This window comes from Colobus angolensis, unplaced genomic scaffold, assembly GCF_000951035.1.
Source record: "Colobus angolensis palliatus isolate OR3802 unplaced genomic scaffold, Cang.pa_1.0 Scaffold64, whole genome shotgun sequence".
Taxonomy (NCBI): domain Eukaryota; kingdom Metazoa; phylum Chordata; class Mammalia; order Primates; family Cercopithecidae; genus Colobus; species Colobus angolensis.
In genome coordinates, this window is record NW_012120043.1 from 2,338,470 (window position 1) to 2,340,379 (window position 1,910).

Sequence of the window (1,910 nt, forward strand, 5' to 3'; positions counted from 1 at the left end):
AGCCTCCCAAAGTGCTGGGATTACAGGCTTGAGCCACCGCGCCCGGCCCCCTCTCTCTTTTTAATGGTATATATATTTTTCTATTTCATGACTCACTGCAGCCTTGACCTCCTGGGCTCAAGGGATCCTCCTGCCTCAGCCTCCCCAGTAGCTGGGATGGGACTGCAGGCGCTTGACACCATGTCCATCTCATTTTTTTTTTTTTTGTAGAGATGGGGGAGTCTCATTATGTTGCCCAGGGTGGTCTTGAACTCCTGGCCTCAAGGGATCCACCTGCCTCGGCCTCCCAAGGTGCTGGGATTACAGGCGTGAGCCAACACACCCTGCCCACCAACCCACAGGTTATTTTTCAGCCCTCGCCCACTCCGGGCCTTCCTGAGGTCACTCATTTTACCAACTGCTGCTGTTCCCAGAGGCTGCGGCATCCTCCACCTCCTGCCGCTCCCTGCACCCCCCGGCCCAGGGCTCCCCGGGGAGCTGCTCACCGAGGTTGCTATATGTGGGCTGAGTCGACCACGTGGGGTCGTCGGGCTCGGGGAGCTCTGTGGGGGTCTCCGGGCTGCTCATGTTGCTGGGGGAAGGTCAGACAGGGGGCGTGGTGGGGTGGCGCACGCACAGGGCGACATGGGAGGGGTCCCTGAGTGCTGCAGCATGGGAGACCGTTGAGGCCCCTGCTCCAGGGCCCTTGGTGAGAACAGGGGCACCCACACTCCACACCCTTGTCCAGTTTTGACCCTGCTGTGTGATCTCGAGTGGGTTTCCTGCCCTCTCTGGGCCCCTGCTGTGTGATCCCGAGTGGGTTTCCTGCCCTCTCTGGGCCCCTGCTGTGTGATCTCAAGTGGGTTTCCTGCCCTCTCTGGGCCCACTTCCTCAATCATGAGGCAGGTCTGTCACCCATCAATCTTCCAGGCAGTGGGAAGGAACCCCCACTGCGCATTTGGGATGGGGACAGAATGTTCAGTCTGAGGACAGGTCTTTGGGGGTCAGTTGTGGGGGAGACAGTGTCCAGGGACCCAGGGATCCACGCTCAGGCCTCGTCCCGGAGGGCTCAGCTGTGCGTTTGCTGTCGGCAGCCAGGCCCCAACCCACCCCCGCCCAGATCCCAACCTGAAAAAGTGACCGCTTCTGTCCAGCTCCCCGCTCCGGGAGCCCCCTACCTTCAAGACTGGCGTGCCCTCTGAGGGAGGAGGGGTCCTTGGGGACAAACTCCCAATGGCCACAGCCCCTGGCCTCGCAGGAGGGGTCTGACCTAGCGCCGGCAGCTGACAGGAAAACCGTCAGACCGCAGCCCGGGGTGGGGCGGCGGTATTTCTGCAACACTTCCCTGCCAACCGAGGCCGCCCCCTCCCCTGCCCGCCCTCAGAGGACAGGATGTAACCGGGAACAGCATCCCGGGCGGAGGGAACAGCCCGGACGGAGACCAGGAGGTGGGATCTGAAAGTCAGTAGCACCAGGGCTGACAGCCTCAGAGGCCAGGCTGGGGTAGTGGGCAGTGAGGAGCCCTGTGAGATGGGGAGAGGGGCACAGCTGGCCCACCGTAGGGAGGGCACAGAACGTGGTGGCGGCTGTCCCTGGAGAAGGTGAAAGTGGAGTCTGTGGGTTTCACTTCCCCGGGAACCGCCTCCCCTCCTGTGGCAGCATCTTGAGGAGCCCCCAGCGGCCCCCTGCCCGATCCCAGGGCCCCCGAATGTGGAGTGTGGGCGAGGACCCTCCCGGCTCTGCTGCGCCTCGCTGTGTGACTGTGGGCAAATCCCCACCCCTCTCCGTGCTCTGGCAAATAAAGAAAAGCGTCTCCCACATCCCGCCTGGTAACAGCCGTGCCTGCTGGATTTTTCTTTGAAAAAATGGAATCGGCTCACTTTCCCCCTTCCCCCTTCCTCACTGCCTCGATGCATTTATTTAGAAAAGAT

At 61.9% G+C, this 1,910-nt stretch overlaps 1 protein-coding gene across 1 annotated transcript in view; it reads right to left on the minus strand.

The window, feature by feature from the left end:
• Positions 1–1,247, minus strand: part of LOC105527697 (chromosome unknown open reading frame, human C19orf35) — a 6,267-nt gene extending 5,020 nt beyond the window's left edge. Inside the window, exons 1-2 of the mRNA XM_011964117.1 lie at positions 1,158–1,247; positions 486–571 (exon numbers count right to left, since the gene is read on the minus strand). Of these exons, the coding sequence (XP_011819507.1) occupies positions 486–567 (82 nt within the window). The 5' untranslated portion in view covers positions 568–571; positions 1,158–1,247. The remainder of the gene's footprint in view (positions 1–485; positions 572–1,157) is intronic.
• Between the last annotated feature and the right edge of the window lie 663 nt (positions 1,248–1,910).